The sequence below is a fragment of the Neofelis nebulosa genome, chromosome 4 (genome assembly GCF_028018385.1).
Source record: "Neofelis nebulosa isolate mNeoNeb1 chromosome 4, mNeoNeb1.pri, whole genome shotgun sequence".
Classification (NCBI taxonomy): Eukaryota; Metazoa; Chordata; class Mammalia; order Carnivora; family Felidae; genus Neofelis; species Neofelis nebulosa.
The window spans coordinates 62,358,961-62,384,673 of NC_080785.1; the positions used below are offsets into that span (position 1 = coordinate 62,358,961).

Genomic DNA, 25,713 nt, shown 5'->3' on the forward strand with positions numbered 1-25,713 from the left:
AAGACCAGTTTGGTTGAAAAAATAAAATTTAACAGCTTTTAATTTGTCATGTGGAATCTGATTCTATGTGTTTTTTATTACCTCCATATATTTATCTAAGTGAAACATAAAATGGTTGTAATAATGGAGAATTTAAAGCAGGTTTTGCACATGAGCAGCAATGCTAACTAATATGGGGAATAAAGACTGAATGTAAATTCTCAGAGTTTCTTTTTTTGGGGGATGTATTTCCTAAAGTTGGTGTATTTTGGTTAGCTGATACAAGCCCTCCATCATCCTAATTAAGCTATGAAGAGTTTTGATGGACAGAATGGGAAAAAAAGTAGGGAGTAACCATTGATAAGGAATATAAGCAGCCTCATGTATGTATATGTATGTGTGTGTATGTGTGTACATCTATATATATTTAATTTTCAAACTACCATGCAATATACATTAGATCACAGAACCTGTCATAATATAAACACACATCCTTCTTTTGCTGGAGTAATGTTCTGGTATGTCTACATGTATATCCAGAAATAATAACCTTGGTATGACAGAAATCTATATAATCTAATATCATGAGTTCCTACTGATACTACTTAATTTACGCCCCTTATATTGAGCCTCTTTTCTCCCTTTCCCTTGCCACTTGGTTTAGCCCTTCATTTATATTTCATTTGTACTGTTCCAATAGCCACATTTCTGTTCACATGACTAGCATTTCAACATTCTAGCCCCCTTATTCATTTCGGCTAAACTTACTGCTCATAAACCAGAGCTGGCCATGTCACTCAACTGGTAATAAAGGTCTGTCAGCATCCTATTAATCTAGAATGTCAACTCCAAACCTCCTAGCTTGACATATATGTTCTGAAACAGACCTTTGTTAGCCCCTACCCTGTATTCTCTTAAGTCATTCTGCATACCTAAACTGCCCAGAACTTGTTTTTCTTCCGTGTTTGCCACCTTCTACTGACCTATTAAAGTGTCGCCTTATCTTCTGAAGCTCTCTGGCCTCTCCCAGGAATAAGCGGTTGACTCACTGAAATGTTTCCACATAACATTTTGTTCATATATTATATAAAGAATTAACTTTTTAATCATTTCATATGTCCATAATCTTACAACATTCTGCGCTCCTTGGAAACAAAGCATTGTGTTCATATTTATATATTTACAACTTAACACAGTAGCATATGGAAGTTAATGTCCTTACTGAATATTTGTTGAATGAATGAATGGATGAATAAATGAGTCCAAGAAGGTCTGGATAAAATGCTAACACAAGTGTTATTAGAAAACTTGCTGAACATAGAGAGACAGTTCCAAAACATCATAAAACATCTACTTGTTATTATCCTAAGATTGTCTTGAAACTACGGCATAAAATCATTATTTCCCTCTCGGTTTATTGAATGCCATGTTTTCATCAGGATGATGAATCAATAGGAAAATATTTTTAATTTGTGTAACTTCAGCCATTGTGTAAATTTGTAAACTTACATATATTGAATGAAGTAGATATTTACATTAATTTAATATAAATTTGCCTGTAGGCTCAGGCCCACAGATCTTGGTGTTAAACCTATTCTATCTAATTAGCTATCATCTCTTTCTAACTACTCACATATATGAAGTCAGGCCATAACTCGAGGAAAATATTCTCCAAAAAAGAGTAAGGATTCATGGTACTAGAATCCTAGGCGTAGGACACTTTCAGATTACTGGCCTGAATATGGTGATTGATACAACAAGAGCTAGTGAAAATTTTGTAAGTAAATAAGTCCTTGTATGAGGCTATTATTGGACATGTCTAGATAGATGAAATTAGTTTTATAATTCCTAATTTCATATTAGAGAACTCTATTCAACACACTGTAATAATAAACGTTGTATTAGGCTCCATGTAATTTTCCATAACTGATCATAGGGCTGAATTAAGTAAGGTCCTCGCCAAATGTATTTTTAATTGTTGAAATGTTTTACCTTCTAATGTGAAAAGCACCTATCAATATTTATAAGCCAAAAAGAATAATTTGTTATGAGAGATATATTTGAATATGGCAAAAATTTTTGTTTTGCCTTTATGTGCAAAAATGTATCTTATTTTACCTGCTTTTCTTCTAATTGAGGGCATAATACCTTGTTAAAATACGTGTAATTAAAAATTGCGGGTTTTTTTTCACGAGAATGAACTTTTAAATTCAATATTGGGTAATACACTATTACCTAATGTAATTAAGTTACATTAAATGATCATAAATTTATTTACCTGGCACAAAGAAAGATAGGGTTACTGGATCATGGGAGAAAATACATTTTGAGCATCTTACTTCCAGATTATATACTAAAATATTTTAAACTATATTTTTTGCAACTTTTGTTATACTGATAAAATACTACTACTTCTTTTGTTCTTCCATATGGTATCATAGTTTTTCACTACTATTCACAGAAAAGAGGCTACTGTCTGAAAAAAATAATGGTTATCCCAAAGTTACTAAATTTTATCTTTATGGATAACCACTATTTTTTTTTCTTTTCAATATGCTATTCAATCATGTCAATCTCTGATGAATACCTAGCTATCTAGAAATATTTAGCATTGTTAGCTTAGTCTCATTTTTCTCATAAAAAGCTCCAATTGTTTTTTTTTCCCTTTATGATTATAGAGTTGCTGGTCTAAATCAAGTTGTCTCTGAACAAGCTAAGAATTATAAGCACTAAAATCATATTTTAAAACCTGAGCAACCAATATATATAAAAGTCAAAGATATACTTGTATCTATCAGATCAACATATTCTTCTAATTCCCTCAGAGGCAATCATATAATTTGACACCAACATTTAAGCTTTGAAAATTATGTGACCATCTATTATGTTATAGATGGTATATGTCCTCAAACCTTTTTTATGACTTATAATACAAGAAAGGACTGCTTAATTAAAAAAAAAATCCCTTCTGTTATTGATAATTGCCTAAGCTGCTTCTTCCTTTCCTTTTTCAGAATGAAGAACAAATTTTGGTATTTTGAGTTTGGCACATCTGAAACTTTCTCAGCCACCTGCAAGAAGCTACATGAATCTGTAGAAATAGAAGTAAGAAACATGAATTATATTTTATAGTACAATGAAATGGCTTGAGTTTGGTTATTAATGTTTGTGACAGCCCATGTGAGGAGTTAATACTTTGAGCAATCCATATAACTTTAACCCACAATCCTAAAATTTCATTTCTGTCACTCATTGCTACTCCAACACTATCTGAATTATTAGTATAAAGTTAAGTTTTGAGTATAAGTTGTTTTAATACACTATAAAAGGATGAGAGGTGGGACACAACTTTAGAAATCAATGGAGAAGTTGCTAGGCATAGTGTGGTTAGAAAAATGTAAAATGAAGGAAAGTACTTGAAAAGAAAGGAAAAAAGTTGCAAGATACATTAAAGAATACTTTATTTTCAGGTCTCAATATCTTACAATCTTTAAAACACAGTTAACTAAAATTGTACTTGATTTTGTGAATAAAACTTAAAATATATACTTTTCCATTCCATTCCCATTCATTAACTAGATTTTTCTCAGTTCCCGAGGTTGCCATTTCCCCATTACATTTATAGGAAGTGGAAAAACCAAAAAAGAGAGCAAAGATAGCAAGAAAGACAAACTTTGAAAAGATTTGGAGCAAATAGGTCCTCCAAAAGAATATAGCTACTGTGGGACTAAAATTTTTGGAGATGGGTTATAATATAAAATGACTTAGTTTTGTTGAGAGATTTTAGGGGGTTAAGAAAAAGGAAAAGTTATATTTTGTTGACTGGTAAAGACAAACCAAAGGAACATAATTATGAAACAAGAACATCTAATGACTAGCTGATATGAATTGTGAAATATTGGCTTCAGCACTTTTTATTTTAAAAATGAATGCAGGGGCGCCTGGGTGGCGCAGTCGGTTAAGCGTCCGACTTCAGCCAGGTCACGATCTCGCGGTCCGTGAGTTCGAGCCCCGCGTCAGGCTCTGGGCTGATGGCTCGGAGCCTGGAGCCTGTTTCCGATTCTGTGTCTCCCTCTCTCTCTGCCCCTCCCCCGTTCATGCTCTGTCTCTCTCTGTCCCAAAAAATAAATAAAAAACGTTGAAAAAAAAAAATTTTAAAAATGAATGCATAACTTACCTACTAAGACCTAATCATTAGTGGTATATATTCAGGTAATGAGTTTGATAAACAAAATTAGTTATGAATCCATTGGATCATAATGGCCTGCCTAAGTTCTTCATTATTCTAGATTTCTCATTTACTGTTAATGATTGTGACAGCAAAAGTGGTCCTATTTCAGAATGTGACCTTTTTGGGGTTTTTTGGCGGATAAATTCAAGTATTAGAAGTACAATTGGTGATCATGGAATGGAAAATACCCTCCGTGACCGAATCAGATCATAACCTGAAAAGGAATATAATCCCAAAAGATGAAAGATTTGGGTTCGACATGGGCTTTCTGTAATTACTGTTCATCAAGATTTATATATGTATATATTTCATATACATATGTAGAGAGTGATATATTTAGATAGTTATATATATATACACATATATATTTATAAAAAATAAAAATCAATATTTCTTTACCTTTAAAATCATTATTTTAAGAAATTCTCAATAAAGTGGATTTTGAGCATTGTTTTACCCTCAGAAACCTATGCTCAAAGAAAATCCATAGAAGGCAAAAATGAAAAAAATAAAAGTATGACTTCTGGTTGAACTTAGGGTAAATACTCTGAAGCTTCTTGCACTTCTCCTTGCTTTATCCTACCACTGAACACTGACTGAAAAAAATGTTGAACTAGGAGAGAGAATTCACGGATAGGAAAACTCAGTATTGTCAGGATGTCAATTCTTCCCACCTTGATCAATTGGTTCACTACAATCACAGTCAAAATCCCAGCAGATTTGTGGGTGAGTGAGTACTAACAAAATGATTATAAAGTTCCTATGGGGAGTCAAAAGAGCCAGGATGTCCAACACAATATTGCAGGAGAAGAATAAAGCTGGAGGACTGACACTACCTGACTTCACGGCTTACTATAAAGCCACAGTAATCAAGACAGTGTCGTACTGATGAAAGAACAGGCAAACAGATCAATGGAATAGAATAGAGGGCCTAGAAATAGACCCACCCCATAAATATACTCAAGCTTCTTTGACAAAGGAAGAAAGCCAATGCAATGCAGCAAAGGAAGTGTTTTTTTACTAATGGTGCTAGAATAACTGGATGTCCACTAACAAACAAAAAAACAATCTAAAAGAAATGAATTCACTCTTAACAAAAGTGAACTCAAAATGTATCAAGAACCTAAATGTAAAACATGCAACTATAAAACTTCTAGAAGATATAACATAGGAGGATCTCTAGATGGCCTTGAATATGGTGATGCCTTTTAGATACAACACCAAAGGCACACAAACAGTGGAAGAAATAATTGATAAGCTGAACTTCACTGAAATTAAAAACTTCTTCTCTGTGAAAGACATTGTCAAAAGAATGAGAAAATAAGCCACAGACAGAAAATAATTGCAGAAGATATATCTGATAAGAGACTGTTAACCCAAAATATACAGACTCTTAAAACTTAATAAGGAAATAAACCACTCCACTGAAAAAAATGGGCCAAAGACTTTCACAGATACCTCACCAAAAAAAGACATACAGGTGGCAAATCACCATATGAGATGATGCTCCATATCACATCATCAGAGAAATTTAAATTAAAACATTAATGAGATACAGCACTACACCAAAACACCAAATGCTTGTGAAGAGGTGCGGCAGTAGGAACTCTCATTTATTGCTTGTGGGAATGCAAAATGGTACAGCCACTTTGAAAGACAATTTGGTGGTTTGTTACAAAACTGAACATATTCTTACCATATGATCCAGCAATCATCTTCCTTGGTATTTACCTAAAGGAGCTGGAAAGTTATATCAACACAAAAACGTGCACACGGTTGTTTACAAGTTTAATAATTGCAAAACTTGGAAGAAAACAAGAGGTCCTTCAGTAGGTGAATGGATAAAAAGACTATGGTACATTCAAACAATGGAATATTATTTAGTGCTAAAAAGAAATTAGCTATCAAGCCTTCAAAACACATGGAGGAAACTGAAATGTGTTTTCCTAAGTGAAAGAAGCCAATCTGAAAAAGCTGCATACTGTATGATGCCAACATATGACCTTCCGGAAAAGTAAAACTGTAAGACAGTAAAAAGATCAATGGTTTTCAGGGGTTGTGGGGAGAAGGAGAGATGAACAGGCAGAGCAAAGAGAGGATGTTAGGGCAGTTATAATACTCTGTAAAATATAATGATGGTAGAAAACTTCCTTGGTTTGTTCAAACCCAAGGAATGAACAGTTGGAGTGAACCCTAATGCAAACTATGGGCTTTAGATGATTGTGATGTGTCAATGTAGGTTCATCAGTTGTAACAAATTTACCACCCAATCCAGGACACTGATAAATGGGGATGCTGTGCCTGTCTGTTAGATAGATGGGAAATCTCTGTACGTCCCCTTGAATTCTTTGGTGAACCTTAAGCTGCATGAGAGAAACAGAGAAAACGTGAGTGGGGAAGGGGCAGATAGAGAGGGAGACAATTCTAAACAGGCTCCACACTGTCAGCGAGGAGCCTGATGCGGGACTCAAACCCACAAAACTGTGAGATCATGACGTGAGCCGAGATCAAGAGTTAGACGGTTAACCAACTCCAGGCACCACCCCCCCCCCAAAATAAAGTCTTAATTTAATAACATGTTGATCTAGAATATAACATTATATGTCAAAAAGGTAAAAAAAAAAAAAAAAAAAAAAAAGAGAGACAGCGAGATTTAGAAAACATAACAAAGGACATTCATTTGAATGAAAATGAAAATAAAGCACATTTTATGAAAAAAAAGTTTTAATGATAAAATTGTATGGTTTTGTTTCACACAGCTTTATATTCTAAAGAAAATTGATTTAGAATGTCCCCCCCCCAAGAAATATGGGCACCTAGAATAAGTTATTCTTCCTGGTGTCTTACTTTTACAAGCCCTCCAAATCTGGCTTCCTAGCTCTGCATTTACCGGCATATTTGGGGTCACATTGCAATATCATGTATAAATCAGAACCAGTGCCATGCCCTCACCACTTTCTTGTTGCATATCCTGAATACTGTTATAATGTTATGTATTTATCTCAGTTCTAAAACTTGAGGGGTGTGTGTGTGTGTGTGTGTGTGTGTGTGTGTTTGTGTGTATAGATGGTAACGCAAAACCGGCTTTTCTACTCACTTTTTAATGAATCCAGTCTATCATAGTAGCAAAATATGCCTTTCTACCCTCAAGGTTACTTTATAATTTAATATAACAAAAACGTTAATTTGGAAATTGGATTCTGTTTGCTGTTGCTCCCTACTTGGCCTAAAATTGTACCAACCATGATTTGAAAATACATAACTAAAGATAAAAATACAAGAGTACCTCAAGTAGATACATGCTTTATCAGCAGCTTCTTCAAAACAAACTATTTGCTCTGTGACACTTTATTTCACTTTTCTTTTTCATAGAGGAAACTTTTTCCAAAAGGGATGAATATTTGGAAAAATATGAATACCATGGTATAAGAGTTGATAATAATAGCTAATTTTTATCTCTTATTAACTATACCGTCTTCTTGGTGCTAAGCAGCGTGTATACATTATCTGATTTAAGTCTTTGTCAATCAATTAGAGAGGTTCCCATATATTTCCACTACAGAGATGAGCAAATGAGCATGTTATTTAATAATTTAAGAGAAACAAGAATTGTATTGCTGACAAAATGTGTAAATCTAAGAAATAAATAAATTGGAAATGATATATATAATAGGAAAATGTATATGATATGTATAACATGTGTAATATATATAGCATGCGGGCATATATATGACGTGAAAGAGAGATGAACAAAGGTGAAATTTTTAATTTAAAAAATTTAAGTTATTCTCTTTGTTACAAAAGATAAATAATACAATGAAAAGTCTTAAAATTAGAAGATATGTTAAAAGCAAAGTTTGTGTTAAACTATTTGGGGCATAGATGTGCACCTAAGAGTCATAGGTCAACATCTGGAAATGAAGCTCTAAAGTTGGTGGACTTTTAATTTGTTCCATGTACCAGGCAACATTCATGAGAAAGTAGAATAGTCCATTTTCCAAAGTTTTTCAGTCTTTTGGTTAATTTCTGAGACTAAGAAAGATGGTATGTTTTGAGGGTTAGAATTTCCATTCCAAAGCACTAAGATTTGTTTTAGTGATTAAGTACTTCTATAAAAACCAAAATTATCTCCAGGATTAACAAAGGGCAAGAAGCCTCAGGGACACAAAATAAATTCAGAAGGATTCTACAGTGAAGATTCTTCCTACCCAGTAATCTGCAAAACACTGAGCTTTTAAAGACAATGGGGCAAACTTTTATAGCTCAGCCTCTGTCCCATCTGTATCACAATTACCTTGGATACTCCTTCAACACATATATAGAGCACCTTAGCTGGGTCTCAGCCATACCAAACCACAGTCTTGGGGCGGGGAAATAAAATTTGTGGATGGACATTTTTTAACAACTTTATTGAGGCATGTTTGACATACCAAAAACTGTACATACTTAATATATACAACTTGATGAGTTTGGGGATAAATGTGTACCCATGAATCCATCACCACAATCAGTGCCATCAGCATACCTATCACCTTCCCTCTTTGTGAAGTGTGTGTGTGTGTGTATGTGTGTGTGTGTGTGTGTGTGTTTATGTGTGTGTGTGTGTCAGAGACAGAGAGAGAGAGAGAGAGAGAGAAGGACACTTACAAGATCTATCCTCTCTTCTAAAGCTTTCTAGGTGATTTTTTTTTTTTTTTTTTTTTTTTTTTCCCTAATGAAATTCTAAAAGCAGTAAGAAAGGAGACTTTAAAAGTGTGGACCTCAACAAATGTCACTAAAAACAAAAGTTGGACTCGTTAAATCCAAAACATAAACAACTTCTTATTCCAGAAGAGAGTAAGAAATGTGGTAGGGGTGGGGCATAGTGTTATTTTATTAAGATAAAACATCATAATTTTTCTTAGGAGAATGAAGAAGAAATGAGACAAGTAAAAACAGAGTGAATGACCAAGAGATGAATGAATATTCTCTTCTGTTTAGCAGAAGTTATTTTTAATGAGATAACTTCTGGTAAGAATTCTAATATCCCAGCAATAATTTTTAGCCTTCGCAGTATCTATTAAAAAAGAAAAATATGTAAAACTCAACTGATTTTCTGCTGATACTTATGGCTAATGCTGGATATCTTGAGCCAGAGATATTATCATCAACATGTTTAGCAACTGGGTGTGTGCATGCGTGGTACAGGCCTCAAATTTTCCTGTTTTCAGGTTTGCCTCCATCTTTCTCTCGCTTGCCTACCAGCTCCCATTCTTCTCTGAAAGTCATCTTGCGATTATCCACAATCAAGACTTCTATCACTACCACTGGACTGCCAGCTAATACTAAAATCACTTAAAAGGCATGCCCTGGGCCCCTGTACCACACTGTCTTTTGTAGATAGAAGTCATTAAATGCATTTCAAAAAACAATGAGCTTACCCACGGGAAAATATAGAGTACCCCAGCCTTCAAACATCAGGAGAGATGCTGTTAGGCCACTTATGTGTACAGGAGTGTTCTATTTTTTTAATTTTTTTTTAAATTTTATTTTAAAAAACTTTTTAGTGTTTTTTTTGTTTTTTTTGTTTGTTTGTTTGTTTTATGTCTGAGAGACACAAAGAGACATGGCATGAGAGGCAGAGGGAGACACAGAATCCAAAGCAGACTCCATGGGACTCGAACTCACGAACCGTGAGATCATGACCTGAGCCAAAATTGGATGCTGAACCAATTGAGCCACCCAGGCACCCCTGTACTGGTGTGTTTTAATTAGTGGATTTGCTGTTGTTGTTCTCTGCAAATACATACATAATTGGGTGTTACGAATCCACATGAATTTGCAGAAACTCTTCTAAAAGTACACATAAGCTATTTTACTCCAGGCTACTTTATGTAATGAACAAAGCAATGTCTGTATGCTTGATTAAATCAAATTATGGATAATTTTTATTTGACCTGGGCAAAGAATTAGACTCCCTATGGAAAAATATTTACAGGGTATCATTAATTATATCTCATCAAATCTATCCACACTTACATCTCTCCTAAGTTCCTCACATTCTGAATTTTCCTATCAAATGACATGTTAACTGAATCTCAAACAATACATTTATTTATAAAAGTTTGTCTTTAACATCTCTGCATAGTTTGGTGCAAGGTATGTTTGTAAGCAAGGATTAAACTACACTGGCAGAAAAAAATTAAACCATCTTCATTTCTTTTAGGTAAATTTGTGTCTGGATAAGATCTTCCAAATTAAAACTGAAAAGAATGGACAGTGGCCTCATAGCATCACAGTCTGCAAATAGCTCCCATAATACTATATGTTAACGACCTTTTTTCTACATAATAAAAATATTCAGGATTTATTGACTAACTGAGGCTGTTAGCTTTTAAGCATTTATATTCTTTCCTCTGTAGCTACCTTTTTAAGAATCATAAATCTTCAAAGCGGATGAAAATATTATGTGACACAGTATTATAACTTGTTTATATTTCATAGCCTTCACGTCAGCTTTTATTTCCATGCACTCAATTGGTGTGCTACAATTCCTGGTCTCCATCTGAACTAGCCCCGAAATTTTCCAGACTAATGAACAAAATGTTAAAGCAAACAGAGGAAGGTAACCTGGGGTCAAGAACTAGTGGAAACAAATCATTAATAAATAGCAATTTATGTAAGTACATTGTCCTGCTCTCATCGAAAACTCAGTGTTCTTCATTAGTCCTTCTATGGGACTCCTTGAGGATTTTTTTTTTTTTCATTTTTCCGAAAGCTGCTTGCTCTGTTTCCTTGAAACTACACGTGACGAGACTTGGAAAAGTGAAAACATGAATAATAGTATACACTGGTATTTTTCAATTGTCACATGTAACTCCCCTAGTTCAATTAAAACGAAAAAGCCTGTTTGCAACCGCTCTCCTTTTCTGCAGATGAACAAAGGAATACTCCTTCACTAATTCTGAAAGTAACTTGTCACAGTGGGGTTCTAAGGCCTAGTCAAATAATTGTCTTAGTGTACTACCTGCTGTGTTCAATATTGAGTGAAAATGGAAGCCAGGCCCTAACTCTAGCTTATTTCACAATTCTTCTGTTATTTAAATGATTTTAGTCAGTTTGGGGAAAGCCAGACCTTTATAAATTAACAGCAGGGAAATACCAAAGGTGTCAGATTGCATATTTATCATCTTTTTCGTGTAATACTTAAATATGTATTAAGAAGTGACTGACATAAATTAGGCAGATTTCAGAAGCCACAGGCCGTGGCTTGTAGAGGACCCCCTTCTGCTTGACATTTCATCCTTGTCAAAGATCAAATTATTTTAATTTAGGCTGCAAATTATAAGGAATGAAGACTTCTTTGTGGGAATTCCCTGTGGTAATCTGACTTTTGTTGTTACTGCTGCTTGTCAGTGTGCAAAAGATATAATATGCATGCAAATAAGGTTAAAAAATATGTACTATCTAATTATCCAGCCAGTACATTCCACTTGAAGACAGTGGGAGGGCTGACACACAGTATGTGTTTGATTCATTGAGGCCTGCAGGGTATTTACACAAGATTACTTTTAATTATGAAATTAATATCTGTTTATCTAGAATATATAGCAGTAAGTGAGTATACACATGAGCAGAATTCTTTAGTAAAAAGAAATCATCTTAATTTAATACATGAAAAGGAGGGAAAAAAATCGCTTGTTTCTAGGGGGGAAAAAAGGCATCATCCAGACCTTGGTTTCACCCCCTTTGAAACAAATTGAATGAAAACTTGGCACCTTCGCTAGAATTTGTTTCTAGCCCTGCCAAGTAGACTCAAGATGTGTTGCTTTATTTCACAGTTTTTATATTTTAGCGAACAAGATGCAGGATTAGATTCGGCACGAAGACACAAATGTGGAAAAAAGAGAGATTTCTTGTTTGTTTTTTGTCTTTTCATTTAGGTGGAGCATTATCTCTTCTAGGTTCAAAAATTCATCCTTTCCATGAGAGACAGATGAAGTCAGTATCAGTGTTGTTTGTTTCTGAAATAACGCGTGGCAAATAAAACAACCCCACTGCAGATAGACTTCAGTTTAGGAAATGCATATCCCTAACAAAGTTCTTTGTAAAACAAAGTGTTACATATTTGCATCTCTTCTCATATCAGCTCATATCAACTGACAAGGGAAAACAGTATCTGGGATAAATTCACAGTAAGTGCCATTTTAGAAACCTCAAAGTGAACGAACAAATAAATAATAATTCCAAAAATACAGCATGGCCTTGCCACTCTCCACACGTGTCCCTCAGTAAAAATGAACAGAAAAATCAAAGAATTAAAAAGTGACCGCTCTGAATATCACAGAGCCTGGTCTGTTAGCAAGTTTCATATTTTTCATAATCAAAAGGGTTGTTTTGTCACCAGGTGAACAAAAAACTGTGGCTGATTAATTATTTTCATTCTTCCATTTGTTGTTAAAGCAGCTATAAAGTAATGGTGGGTTGGAGATTGCTTTTACTGCTGTTCTTGGCATTGCTCTCACTCAGCCTGCCTGGTCCTGCTCCTCCATATTCCTTCGGACAACAGTGCCTCTCATTGCCTTTTGACACTGTGCTTGGAACTTAACCTAGTGCCAGAAACCATCCTTGGCCCCTGTGATGTAATTCAGGTCTCTGAACTGCTGTTTTTTTTTTTTTTTTTACTTTTTTTCCCCCCAAAGTCTATTAAGCTGCTTCTTTCTCTGATCAACCAAGTGAGATCACACATATGAATTGCTTCCTTATTTTCCTTCAATAGTGGCTTGCAGCGTGTTCTAAGTAGGAGGCAGTCACAAAAAGTTCTGCCTGACTCGTGAGTTCAAGTCCCACATGGGGCTCTGTGCTGGCAGCTCAGAGCCTGGAGCCTGCTTCAGATTCTGTGTCTCCCTCTCTCTCTGCCCTTACCCCATTTATGTTCTGTCTCTCTCTCTCTTTCTCTCAAAAATAAATAAACATTTAAAAAAATTTCTGCCCGAGTGTTGACCAGGTTTCCTAGACTCAACTTCTTTGCAGCACGTCGGAAATTGCTAGCTGGACACACAGACACTAATGTGTGTCCTTCCCAATGGGTTTCTCTAAATAAAGATAGACTGATGATTTAATTTGATCATGTTTAAAGATATGTTTAATTGATAGCTGGTTAATGTTAATGTCTCCTTTACCTTTCATATTGACATTTAGAGTAGTCATTTAAGTGTTCTTGAATGGTTTATTTAAATATGACAAGATTGTGGACTTAAAAACTGCTATTGAAAGATAAGGAAGTGCAAAAGAAGAAATCAAGGAAAGGATGATCAAATATCTTACTGTTTTTTTTTTTTTTTTTTTGTTCTTTTTACTGATCAGTGTGATGGAGTACAAATAGATTTAATAAACATCTCTCTGGAAGGAATTGCTATTTTGAATATACCAAGCATGCATGGTGGATCCAATCTTTGGGGAGAGTCTAAGAAAAGACGAAGCCACCGCCGAATAGAGAAAAAAGGGTCTGACAAAAGGACTACACTCACAGATGCTAAGGAGTTGAAGTTTGCAAGTCAAGGTTAGTTTTCTCTCATTTAATTGTGTTAACTTGCTTCTTAACCTGCTTTTGAGGCTACGTTAAAATTAAAGACTTTTCCATTGCACTATAGTCTACGTATATATGCAGTTATATTTTTCATACTATCAGATATGTATGTGTAATTAAGTTATATCATAATATATTCTAAAATCACATATACACTGGTTGTATTTTTCATGGATTTTTTTCCTTCTTTGGATCTCATTTTTTTTTATTCTTCTTCCCCGCAGAAAATTGAATACATGTGGGTATTAAGTGGATAAGATTATCGGATATATTGCACATTAAGTTCTGAAATGTGATCATCTTAGTCAAGATGTTTGGGTTGTTATAACAAGAGTCTTGTTAAGGCTTTTCTAACGTTGTGTTACAAGATTTTTTTATTTTTGGCTTTGTTCAGTCAGGCTATGACATCCAAGCTATCTTACATTTAGGTGTTGTTCTATAATGACATGTTTAAATATCCCACAAAAATTTTTGGTTAGCTGCTGTTGTTTTTCCAGAAATTTTATGACAACAATTGGGAGACCTGGGAAACAGATCGTAAAAGACTTAAAAAAATGGGGTAGAATAGCTGTAGATCAGAATTTTCAATTTCGTGGTAATGTCTTGTGGGACAAGACAACTAATTCTTGTTGATAGATTTTATAGACAAAGATACTAAATTGGTAGTATTCTCATAATCGTGCTTCAGTAATTTTGTTCATTTCTTTGACTTTCCAGAATCTAATTAATACCATTGATGGCATCCAGATGGCCATCAGAAAGCATATTGGCTTGCTCAGTGTAGCAAAGACAGAATATGGAGAGGTTACAGGCTTATAGACCCAAGAAAAATAAATAAATATATTTAAAAAATAAGTAACACAGTAACATGTGAAGATGGTTGGTAGGCTTTATGGTGGTAGGAAATAGCTTTATCATTCCTTGTCTTCAGGTATCTGATCAAGTTTCGGTACCTGGCAGTTACTTATGTTATATGGAATATGGTGACCATGAGGGTGACAAAGATTAACAGAGAAAATATTAGGTACTATTCTCTTGAAAGGAGTGCTTATTACAACCTGTCAATGACAAAAGCTTTTGAAGCCCCTTAAATATGTAGGTAATCCTAAAGAGGTAAATCCTGAAGAGTCATGTAATTTAGTACAAGCAAATATACACCAAGTTAATATAAATGCTTCATACTCAGAGTTAATATAACTATATGAAAACATCGAGAAAAGTGTTTTTTTGGAGGAGACACATATAGAAGAAGTGACTAGGTTTGTACCATATGAATCATAAAATGAAGGGAATTAGATATAATTATTTCCCTAGGGGTTGTTGACATTAATATTGTATCTATATTTAAATATAAGGTTAATATTCTAAGAAAATTAGTAAAAAATCTCCTACGTATTAAAATTAGTTCAAGGACCGTACTAAGATCCGACTTAAAAATCTCTGCTTCTCTTTCTAGGGAAGCACTGAGTACATATATATTAGTAATATAATCCATATAATTTAAAAAAGTTATATATATATAATATTTATAATAATTTCCAGTATTTATGTGGTTACTACATACCAATACTTGACATGTCCTTTGCATGTTGATATTCCAGATAGAAATCTGAATTATTCTCAGTGTTCGGCTGCCAGCTACATTCACCTCTCGAGCTGTTAAAGTTTGTCAAACTCGTGACTGTGCTCGACCGGGACGAGTGTCTATACAACCCCTATTGCACTGGCCTCCCCGGCCTCTGCTGGCCTCACTCTCGCCCCTCTGTATGCTTTTTATCAGGAATACACACCTGAAATAAAGCACAGAAAAATCAGCCAGAAATACTGCCAGAGACTGTCATTGCCCATTAACTGTACAAGAACTTCTTTCTTCCCACTGTCTTCTTACTTACTGTTGTGGAACTATTAGGGCCAAGTTTTCGTAAGTTTGGGAAAGAAGAAACTACAAACCTGTAGGGTTTGTGACTTCAAATACATTTGTTCTCACCACAAAGGGAAAAACAGTAGAAATCAGTGTTTCCGAAGGTCACTGTATGAGCAGTAACCAAAGTATGTTCATGACCGATTTGGCTCAACTTCTTTGTTCCCTCTCTTGAAACCCATGATGCTAAGTTGTTTGAGTTTAATCTTTAGACAAGAACAATTCCCTTATTAAAAATGACCTTATCAGCTGAATATTAAATAATATACTAACCTGTATTTCCTTTTTATTAACTTTATCTAGATTTTTTTTTCCATTTTGATATATTTGACAACAAAAGAGCTAGAAGTATTTCAAAATGCCTCTAAGATTTGATTGCAGATTTATTCTGCAATTTACAGTACAACAGTAAATGTTGTACTCAGTACTCAAGAAACGAAAGTTATTACTTAGTAGACCCTTTTTCTAAGTGGTACATATTTCTATCATTTGATTTTGTTTTTAGTATCTTGACACAAAAACAATAGTATTAAATGTTAGATCAATCGGTATTTTAAATCTAAATATATTTTCAATTTCACATAAAATGATTATAAGTCTTGACTTTAGCTTGAAATATGAAAAATGTAATTCTAGTTGAAAACATTTCTTTAGCCCAGATCCAAGTTAATATTTTTTACTCTTAGAAAATATGTAAGTAAAGAACTAAAAAAAAAAATTTAGTACTATAACTTCCTTTTTAGGAAATACCTTCTTGAAATATTAACAAACAACTTTTCTGATATGCCTCTGCAAAAAGTTTATAATTTAAACTAACTTTTAGTATATTGGAAGGATGTTTGTTTTCATAAAGTGTAAGAATGCTTTTGATGGGGACGGAGAGTAGAGGCAGCATACGTATCTAGATTCTTATAATAAAGAAAGATTATTTTATCTGATAGGAGGGTTTAAATTAAGAAAGAGTTTACTTATTTTTTCTTCACTTTGAAACTGTCATAAACCAAAGGTATGGGACCAGGTTTTAGAGCATTAAATCCTCATCTGTGTTATGCTGTCTCTGATCTGGGACTCTTGCACAATTAATTTGCTTGCAATCTTTGAGGACACTCACAGCATAGGATCAGAGTATCTTCAGTTAATAATTTCACTGGTTGGAAATTTTATGCTTGGTTTAATTCAAGTTGATCAAAATTATAAGTAATTCATTTAATTACATTATTGTTCCAGCAGAACATTTTAGAACAGTTGGATGCAATTCTGAAACATATTCACACTCATCCAACTCAGTAGATATTTTCTTTGTGGGTTTGTCTTTTGTGTTTTGTTTTTGGAAATATAAGTAAGCGTGTTAAGTATAGACACCATGGTCTTTAAGCAAAATTGTAAAGTAGGCCAAGTAGTTCTTCAGTGCTCCTACCCCTAATATTAACTCAGTCTTTCCCACTACTTTCAGTTACTGAGTTTATCTTTGCTTCCTTCTCTTCTGAAGTAAATCCAAGCCTCAGAAGGATGTCTAATAAATTCACTCACATTAATGTAGAAATGACTGATTGCAGATGAAAGTAGAGGTATTTGCATTTTAAAAGAAATAAAGGCCTTCAGCTAAACCATTATTTTTCAAACTTTGTTCCATTGAGTTATAACTGTAATTTTTCAGAGGTTCTGTGAAACCTTGGTTCAAACCAATTATTGCCATATTTTGGAAATATAAGAAAAAAAACTATAATGAAAACACGGTAAGGTGTGTTCTATAAAACATTTTATCATATTAATGACTCTAAAATCATTAAATTCTGCTACCACAAAATAACTTCCTCTCCTCCTCCTGTTTCTTATCCTCTTCTTCCTTCTCAGTAGATAGATAAAAAGACATATGCATATCTACACACACACACACACGTATGTACGTGTGTGTGTGTGTGTATGCACAGATAAAAAGAGTAAAAACTGTGCCATTAATTGGAAAATCTGTAGTTTTGTAACGGTCACTTAAAAAAATTTATGTAATGGGCCATGTGGGTGGCTTGGTCAGCCGAGCGTCTGATTCTTGGTTTCAGCTCAGGTCATGATCCCAGGGCCATGGGATCAGGTCCTATGTCAGGCTCTGTGCTGAGCTTGGATACTGCTCGAGGTTCTTTCCCTCCCTCTGCCCCTCTCCCCGGCTCATGTGCTATCTCTCTCTTAATGTCTTTGTATATTTAATAGGATAATTGCACATAAGGGTACATTACCACCACAGTGTTAAAAGGCCCACAAACTTCAGTACTTTTACTTGGCATAAGCAATAAACAGTACATAACAATCAATGGAAGTGAAAACAAAGTGATAATAATACTATTTTAAATGAAAATGGAAACGAATTTTTAGGAAACATTTTTGTCATAAAGAAATTGCATTAAGTACATCACAAAAATACTAGGCTTGTAGTAGCTTAAACATCAAGTGCGCTTTTATGAGAGATTTGTGGTATAAACATGCTCACAACTGCAACCAAAGAGCCTGCAATGAAATTGAAACAAAATTTCAGCTAAGTATGTGGAGTAAGATGAATTTGACTAACTGAAACTTCCAGTGAACATCTAAACCAAATAACAAGTAGCATCTTACAGTAATTTGTATTGACAAAGTTGAAAAACTGTGTTTTTTTGGATTGGGCACTGTTTGTTAATATTTTTTAAATATATATGATACACTAGTATTTTTTTTTGTAAATGATTTTAGCAATAATTCACTTCTTACTCTGCAAACAGAGTAAAAAATGACTAGGGTTGGCAAACTCTGGCCTAGGGGCCAAATCAATCATACAGAATTTTTGCAAACGAAGTTTTACAGGAACACAGCCATGCCCTTTCAGTTGTATTCCTGCTATAATTGTTTATAATAGCTTTCGTGTTACAACAGTATAGTTAAGTAGTTGTTTCTTAAAGACTGGATGGCCACAAAGTTGAAAATATTTGTCTGGCCCTTACAGAAGTAAGGTTTAGAATATGGACTCCAGGTTTAGAATATGGACTCTCTGCCTTTTTCTACCAGCCATGTTCTTATATACCAGGCATGTTCACAGACTCTATTTTTTGTGCACATAAGTGAGATTGTACCATATATATTGTTCTGATACTTGCCTTTTTATTTTTTTTTTTTTGATTATATATCTTAGGAATCATTCCATGGCAGAATATCATTTTATTCATTTATTTAAAAAATTTTTAATGTGTTTACTTATTTTTGAGACAGAGACAGAGACAGAGCATGAGCAGGGGAGGGGCAGAGAGAGAGGGAGACACAGAATCCGAAGTAGGCTCTAGGCTCTGAGCCATCAGCACAGAGCCTGACATAGGGCTCAAACTCATGAAGACAGTGAGATCATGACCTGAGCTGAAGTCGGATGCTTAACCGATGGAGCCACCCAGGCGCCCCTCATTTTAATCATTTATATTTTGTGGCTACAAAGTAATCTATAATGTGAATATCTTATAAATTATTTATGCTTTCTTTTTTGTGTTTCAGTCAGTTACCTTCACCAGCATTTTACTTTGTAAGTCTTTATTTTAATTCCAGTTAGTTAATATATAGTGTTATATTAGTTTTAGGTACACATTGTAGTGATTCAACAGTTCCACACATCTCGTGGTACTCATCACAGCAGGTGCACTCCTTAATCCTCATCACCTACTTAACCCATCCCCCATGCACCCCCCTTCTAGTAACCATCAGTTTGTGCTCCATAGTTAAGAGTCTGTTTCTTAGTTTGTCTCTCTCTTTTTTCCCCCTTTGCTCATTTGTTTTTAGTTTCCACATATGTGTGTTATCTTATGGTATGTTTTTCTCTGACTAACCTATTTCACTTAGTGTTATAACCTCTCTGGCTCCATCCATGCCATTGCCAATAGCAAAATTTCCTCCTTTTTAGTGACTGAATAATATTGCATTTTCTCTATATATCACATTTTATTTATCCATTCATCAATCATTGGACACCTGAGCTGCTTCCATATCTTGGCTTTTGTAAATAACGCTGCTGTAATCATAGGGGTCCATGTATCCTAAAAAAACATCTTTCAAAGTATTTTTTAGCCAAACAGTGAGGACTTGTCAAGTAATGTGAGCAGTTTTCAGCTATGCTAATGGTCTTAGCTTTGAAGGTACAAGTCCAACTATTTCACTTCCCAGAAATGGTATAAGACCACCACGTGAGTTGCAAAACATTCCTAGCATTTACCGTCACATGCTGTTTGGTTCAGGATATTTTCAATGCCACACAACTGAAACAAAATGCAGAAATCAGTGAAAATAAGATGACTGTGATACTGCAACTGTTGATCAGAAAAAGTCCATTATTCTCATGGATTGACTATTCAAAGTGAACCTCTAAAATATATTTGTACAAATAAAATCTAAATTTTCTCTTCCATTTCCTGATCTTTAAAATGTTGCTTAATCTGAATAAAATTAAAAAAAAAAAAAGGTTGACTGCTTGAAAAGGTTTGAAAACACTCAGCCAAAGTAATTCAAGCCAAAGAGTTTTAAACATTTGCCAGAAGCTACTGGAAACACTGTGGGGAGCCGCTGGGACTTCCTGCTTGAAACCTCATCAGCCAGGTGACTGTTCACCACACATGTGGATACAAGTATCCAGGTACCAGTCATATGGAAGTTTATTTAAAAAAAAAATTAAATGTTTATTTATTATTGAAAGACAGAGAAAGAGCACGGCAGGGGCAGAGAGAGAGGGAGACACAGAACCCGAAGTAGGCTCTAGGCTCTGAGCTGTCAGCGCAGAGCCTAACACGAGCTTGAACTCACAAACTGCGATATCATGACCTGAGCCAAAGTCGGACGCCTAACCGACTGAGCCACCCAGGCACCCCCAGAAGTTTATTTTATGAACTAATTGGCATGTGATATTATCCAAGAAATTTTCAGTGATTTCATTCCCATTCAACAATGCGGATTCTTTTATTTGGGCGGCATTTCCCAGAATTGCAGCATGCATTCCGCTGATGGAAAATCAAAATGGTTCAAGCTGTATGCAGATGGATATTTTAAAGTTTAGTAATTTTTATATCTATTGTTATAGTTGTTTATGGCAAGGGATGCTGCTTTTTTTTAATTTACAATTTTAACCTCAGTTTTATTCTTGAAGTAAATCTGTTTGAGCAAAAATAGGGTAAAAACCAAAACTGAATAATAATATAGGAGGTATTTGAGTAAGGCAAAGATTATGAAGGTGGGACAAGAAAGACTGAAGTTTAGAAGTTACAGGTCTCCTCTCTTCCTGTCATTCACACAGCTCTAATTTTGAACACTTAGTGTAAACATTCTTCCTCTTTTTCATCATCTTGCTTAAAGTTTACTATGTATCAGTCCCCCAAGAGTAAGCTCTTCTATGGACTTTACACCACATACACTCCCACCACACCCTATGTGTGATGTGTGTGCTCTGTGCTAGGAAAGACTAAAACCCTGATTCTTCTTAAAAGCCAGAGAAGAGAGACCGACCGTGCACCTGACTATCAAGGAATCTCTCTATATCAGATGTCTTTATTATTTTGTTTTTGAAAACTCCCAGGAAGTAGGAAGAAGAAGAAATCAATCCAAACCAAACTGATCAAAGAGAATAAGCAAATTGGTATCTCTGAAAGCAGCAAAACTTGAATTTATTTTGCCTCTGAAGATAAATAAGATTATTGGCTCTTGTGTCTCCATCTTTAAAATGGGGATCGTAGGCTCTGAAAGAGTTGAGATTAATCTGCGTGTGCTGTGCATTGTATCGCCTGGGCAACTGCACAGACATTTACATCGTAAGACCCTAATACTTTCTATGCCTTGTACAGGTTATACTTATCTGAAAGCTGATGGTAAGGACATCTGACATCCATTATTATCAGTTTTTCTAGACATTTCTGTGGGTTATTTGGGGTAATTTAGAAGGCAATGTTTTAAGTTGTCTAAATATAAACTGCAACATTCATTTTAGAACTGTAGATGATGTATTTGGCATTCAAACATCGGCAAGCAGAACAATTTCCAAGCATTTAAATCCAGTGATTAAATCAATTAAATTTAGAAACAAGAAAGGATTTTATGCTGCATTATTTTACCTGGATCTTAAAATTGTGGAAAAAAGATTATGGCATTTGAGATATTACATTTCACAAAAAACATATACTAATTCCATGATAATTTTATTCGTTGAAAATAGATCCAAACATTTGCTATCTAGTAACCTTTAAGGAGATGTCTCAAATGAGTTCCTAATTGTATATTTTTAAACTGCCTCCAGCAGTGGGTAATGTAAATAGTATCACATATTTAGTAAAACTATCTAAATCTTGAAGTTTCTGTTTACCCCTGAATATTGAATCATACACCTAGATATCCTATATGATAGCTCTCTATATTTTTATGAAAGGCATGCTTTTAAAGTTTATAAAACAGTAATAAAAACTTAAGGAATATAAAACATATTTCTTACATGTAAAAGTAGAAATGTATTTTCACAATACAAGACTGGGTATTCTTATCTTTGACCTAGCCGTCCTATAAAAGCATATATATTATGAAGAAGCATTTATGAAATTTCTATTTGTCATGGCCCTATAAAAGTACAGAGAATGTGCTAGCCTCATAGAAATTTGGAAAACAAAAACCATAAATATGAGTAAATTATTATTTATGAACAATTGAAACATCAGTTGGCAGTCTTTCGAACTAGCATTATTGCCCTTTTCTCCCATGTTCAACAGTCAAATTTTCAAAATCTGACACACAGTATTCTAGAAACAAAGTCTGGCACATAGTATAATTCTGGGAATAAAATCTGACATGCACGATAGATAATTCTAGAACTTCTTATAGTAAAATGGTAAGTCCACGAAATCATTTTGATACAACAGATAAGTAATAATTTAAAGAGGGAAGTGGTATTTTCTAATACATAAATGAGATCATTACTATTAAGAGCTTATTCTTAAAAACAAACTGAAATAGGAAAATGGAGAAAATCCAAGTAACACAGAGGTAGGGAAAGGCAGAACAAGGAGTAATTTGCTTCAACACAATGAGTCTGGGAAAACTTGAAACAAATTAGATTTTTGTAGCAGTTGCATTTTGAAAAATATATGATCTGGCAATCAATCTAGTCAATGCAAAAGCAGAAGGAAAGGGATTTATTTGAGGGTTTGAATTAAAACTCAGCTGTTACCTTCTCGGACTTCTGAGGCAGAATACCTTCTTTATTTCCAGTTGTTCCCCTTCTACTTTTCCAGCTATTGATTTTAATTGTGAATTCAGAGAAAGATGGAAAATATAAATGCTTTAATGGATCATTTTCTCTATGATGTTGGTGTCTAACATCAGTGATAAAACGACTACCTGACGTGTTTCTGTGACATAGTATTCAATCCTGAGTCTGTAGAAAACAATGGCAGGTCCTCCACCCAGGCTAAGGATGCATTATAAGTCTAAGTAAATTTAACTTATGCAGTGGTGAAAATATAAAATATATTTCCAAGTTAAATAAATATTGACTGATTATATAAGCCTCAACTAATTGAATAACACTTGTAGATCTTGGTTTCAAATCATAGTCACATAAAGCTCCCAAATATGAGATCATTCTTATAAGTTTCCTAAATGGAAAACTCTACTGTAATCTTGCCGTTTGAGGATGGTAATTTAAAGCTCATGTAATAGATGTGCCCTGGGAAGCTTAAAATAATTTTTCCTATAATCAAGATATGACAAGAAGTTAGGGAGGATTAGAAAAATAGTAAACATGAAAGAACTTTCAAAACGACATGAAACCAACTACAAAAAATTGTTAAACATGAGTCCTAGTTCCTTTTTATTCTGTTGGTATTAAAAACTGTTCTCTCTTCCATCAAGATAGGAAATAATAACAAAGAAAAACTAATCTTCTTGAGGATGAAACTTCAATTGCACCATCTTGTGGAATGACGTCTTATTTAAAGATTTCAAGTCATACCAGGAGAGATATTAGACTTTTATTTCACCTCTCTTTCATTTATAAGAATTTTCTTCTAGTTACCTTAATGGATGTGAGGAAACCACAACAATCTATCACCTGATTCTGTTTGCAGTCATTTGTCTAACTACCAAAGGGTGCCATTGGGAGTCCATTAGGGAGCAAAGAGACTTCTTTTTTTTTTTTTTTAAGTTTATTTATTTATTTTTAGAGAGAGTGAGACAGAGACAGAGAGAATAGAAAGAGAATCCCAAGCAGGCTCCACACTATCAACACGAAGCCCAATGGGCCCTGGAACTCACGAACCATGAGATCATGACCTGAACCAAAGTTAAGAGTTGGATGCTTAACTGACTGAGCCACCCAGGTGCCCCAATACCTCTTTCTTGAAAAGAGTCAGATTCCACCACCTACTTAATTAGCTTTGAGCCATGTGAATTTGAGACAACCAAGGCAACCAACCACTAGAGTTCCATTGCCATGAATTTAGTTTTCATGAATAAGGTTTTTATTATATAGAAGTAGTTAACATATCACTTGTAGTTTGTTGGACAGTATCCAGCCAACTGTTTGGAAATTGATAGAGATTCATATAGATCATCATTCCCTCCATTCTGGATAATTATTCTCCAGGCTTAATAAAAATAGTTCTATTTTTTTTTTTCTTGGTAAACTGTAGATTTATAAATTCAGGGGTTTCTTGGTGTCTCTTTCAGGCAGCATCTGTTGGCTGCTGTAAAAGTACAACCATTAATCAGAGTAAGGTAAAGATTGAGGCCTCAATGTTGTAAGGTGACAGTCATTTGAAATAAGACTAAAAATCTCCGTGGATAAATATGACCAATTTAAATGAGCCCTAGGGAATTTTTTTAGAAAGTTCAAATGCCTGATGAATGCTGCACTGTTATTCTAATTATCCCGTAATATGGCATAAAATAACAATCTCATTTCATCCTTTTATTTACAAAGCTTCTCCCATTATCATTATATTTTACCTGTTCAGGCTCTGAAAGATTGCTCCTCTTTGAGAGATTCATTAAAAGAGAATAATTATATTATATTTCACAGATTGGCTGAAAGAAAATGTATCTTTGAACACTTCCATTTCCCTGAACAGTTGTTCATTTCAGGGTGGAAGACAGGTCTATTAAGTACCTTCTACCCTTTTTAAACATGTCAAAGCTAGCCATTAATACTGAAATTAGTAATTTAGTTCTGATTTAATAAAATAATCTGCTGCTATTTGTAGAACTCAATTTCTGTGGCTGAGAAAACCATAGCATTTTCAACATATTGAATAACAAAAAAATATTTAAGAATCTTTTTTCTGCATATTGATTTAAATTCATGTCTTTTCTGATAGCTAAAGTCCTTAGCATACTGACTTTTTCCCTACTGATGGTGCTTGAGAATATGTATCTCTCCCTCCAAAAACTACATATGACATTTTCTTTCTAAGTCTGTGGCGTTCACATTTTCAGAGTATCTTGTTAGACAAAGAGTAAGGGAGAAAAAAATGAACAAATACCAAAGAACATTTAGTTATTAAATTTCCTGCAAGAAAGGTTCATGGGATCTGTGATTAAATGTCTTTTCAAAATTAAAAAGAGAGTCATGTGCACAAAAATGTGACTTCAATAAAAAAAATAGATGACACAAGTCACTTCATATTTAAACATGTTGGTGCTGTGAAACTTTTAACTCTTAAATCTCTGGTAAATAATTAAGCAGTAACGAAATAATATATTAATCATTGATAGTTTTGCCAGGGTTTCTATAGTTGATTATAAGTACTTTCTTCCCTCAGAGCCCTTACATTATGCTGTTTGTTTTTTTTTTTTAAGTTTTTAAAGTTTTTTTATCTTGATAGCATAAGCAGGGTAGAGCACAGAGAGAGGGATGAGATAGAATCCCAGATAGGCTCCACTCTGTCAGTGCAGAGTCCATTGCAGGGTTTAAACCCACAAACCATGAGATTGTGACCTGAGCCAAAACTAAGAGTCGGATGCTTATCAGACTGAGCCATT

The 25,713-nt window shown here is 34.3% G+C and overlaps 1 protein-coding gene across 16 annotated transcripts in view; it reads left to right on the forward strand.

Moving 5' to 3' along the window:
• Positions 1 to 25,713, forward strand: part of DGKB (diacylglycerol kinase beta) — a 790,801-nt gene that overhangs the window by 595,396 nt on the left and 169,692 nt on the right. For all 16 annotated transcript variants that reach the window (XM_058724931.1, XM_058724935.1, XM_058724929.1 and 13 more), the window contains 2 exons: positions 2,994 to 3,084; positions 13,556 to 13,751. In XM_058724931.1, coding sequence (XP_058580914.1) covers positions 2,994 to 3,084; positions 13,556 to 13,751 — 287 coding nt within the window. The remainder of the gene's footprint in view (positions 1 to 2,993; positions 3,085 to 13,555; positions 13,752 to 25,713) is intronic.